Genomic DNA, 2183 nt, shown 5'->3' with positions numbered 1-2183 from the left:
TCATTGCAGATGCTTTATCACGCTTTCCGAAGCAGGAATGCCTGAGAGAAGAGGAGCACTTCTATGTAAACGTACTTCAATACCTCGATGTTTCCGACGAAAAAATAGCGGAAATATCGCGAGCGACACAACGTGATAGCCAGCTGCAGAAGATCCGAAAATACGTCGAAACAGCATGGCCTAACAATAAAAACGAAGTTGACAACGAGGTGCGTCAGTACTGAACCTACAAGGAAGAAATTCACGCGCAGGATGGTCTGCTGTTTCGTTCCAACAGACTAATCATCCCAAAGGGAATGCGGCAAATCACACTAAAGCTGTTGCATGCTTCACACTGTGGAGAAGAAAAGATGAAGGAGAGAGCGCGGGACGTCATGTTCTGGCCCGGGATCACGTCTGAGATTGAACAACTAGCAACAAACTGCGCTCTATGTGAGAAGCATCGACCACGAAACGAGAGACTTCCTATGATAAGCCATGAACTCCCTAAGTTGCCATGGCAGGTTATCGGCGCTGACCTTTTCAGCCAGGGTGGAAGAGAGTTCTTGATCCTTGTGGACTACTACTCTTTCTACTACGAAGTCAAACCACTAAAGCGATCTACAGCGAAAGAGGTGGTAGCCATATGCACAGACGTGTTCACCACGCATGGAATTCCAGTAAGGTTTCTGAGCGATAATGGCCCACCTTTCGGCAGCCATGAGTTCCGAGAAGGCATGAGGTTCCTCGGAGTCACGCACATTACTTCTAGCCCTCATTACCCGAGGTCTAACGGCATGGCTGAACGAGCAGTGAGGGAAGCGAAGAAACTACTAAGCAAGTACGACTATGAGAGCACAGAATTCAAGACTGCTCTGCTCGAGTGGAGAAATACTCCGCGGGACAAGGTGTTAAAATCACCAGTACAACGCTTGATGGGAAGGAGCACCCGGACACTTCTTCCGGTACATTCAGCATGTCTGCAACCAAGCCTGGTACAGCCAAAGGATGTGGTATCACGGCTTCAGCATCTCCGCCAACGTCAGCAGGTCTACTACAACAGAGGAACTAGACAGCTGCCTCAACTGCTGCCGGATAGTCCAGTGACAGCCTACAACAGCAAAGTCAAGACTTGGGCACCAGCAACAGTTGTGGGGTCCGCCGGGGCACCAAGGTCCTACATCATAAGGACGAGCGACGGTGCTGAGCTTCGTCGTACTCGGGAGCATCTTAGATCATCGCAATGTCAGCAGCAGCAACCTGCTTCCACTCCCGAGAACGAACCACGGTCGGGTCCAGCCACGGAGTCAGTACCAGTTCGTCGAAGCACCAGACAACGTCGAAGCCCTCGGAGATACCCCCTAGAAGAGTAATCTGTGGCTCCGTATCATGCAAGGACATTTCAAGAAGAGTCAAGGAAGAGTTTGGGTTTTGAGTTTTGGGACAAAATATCTTTTGTGTAATGTTGACTGGGTTCTTTTAGACTGACTTGAGAAAGGGGAGATGTAATGGTGTTAACGACGACGAGCGCTCTGTATAGGCTCGCGAGATGGCATAGAGAAAGACGACGAATAAACAGTTGCACCACGTGTGACAGGAACAACATAGAAGGGACAGATACAAACAAAGCCTCAAAATGCCTAAGAAATCAACGATGAAAGGGTGGGTTCGATCCCTACAGCTGGCTAACCTTTTCAGTGACTTTCATCTTTCATCGTAAAATTACGTATTTTTCACCATTAAAATGTTCTTCAAATGCGTGGACGCCAGGAGATCCTCAGCCATTCTTTCGTTCTCGAAGATAAGAGAAATTCAGAGAAAGGTTCTTGCACTATGAATAACTCTCGAAGAACAGTTATTTCTCTGTGTGCAAGCGAACGCAACGAGAGCAATCTGTACACTCACGAGACGTCTGTGCATTGAACACTGGCGCAGAAGTTTGCTTACTACGTCATTCCTGTGCAAAGTGGATTCAGGTCTCCGTTTCTATATTACCACAGCGCTTCCTCGGCCCATCACATCACTCATCCACTGGCTACAGCTCAACGTGCCATACAGCGGCCGACCCGTTTAAGCTCGGAAGGGTTTCCTCCCCCAACTGCGTTATCTGCGGTGTGGTTGAAGACGTGAAGCATAAACTCGAAGATTGCCCCAGGTACAGTGCACACAGTCGGACCCTTGTGTTATCGCTGGCCCACCTGTAT

At 49.0% G+C, this 2183-nt stretch overlaps 1 protein-coding gene across 1 annotated transcript; it reads left to right on the top strand.

The window, feature by feature from the left end:
• Positions 1–296: 296 nt before the first annotated feature.
• LOC135384978 (uncharacterized protein K02A2.6-like) lies at positions 297–1352 on the top strand. The gene has a single exon (XM_064614157.1). The coding sequence runs from the start codon at positions 297–299 to the stop codon at positions 1350–1352; it is 1056 nt and encodes a 351-aa protein (XP_064470227.1).
• The last annotated feature ends 831 nt before the right edge of the window (positions 1353–2183 follow it).

Source organism: Ornithodoros turicata, chromosome 2, assembly GCF_037126465.1.
Source record: "Ornithodoros turicata isolate Travis chromosome 2, ASM3712646v1, whole genome shotgun sequence".
Classification (NCBI taxonomy): Eukaryota; Metazoa; Arthropoda; class Arachnida; order Ixodida; family Argasidae; genus Ornithodoros; species Ornithodoros turicata.
The sequence above is the reverse complement of the archived record's forward strand: the minus strand, read 5'-3'. Positions and strand labels throughout refer to the sequence as shown.

Excerpts from the sequence above, each read along its gene's own strand:
- LOC135384978 (XM_064614157.1), top strand. The coding sequence starts at position 297 with ATGCGGCAAATCACACTAAAGCTGTTGCATGCTTCACACTGTGGAGAA.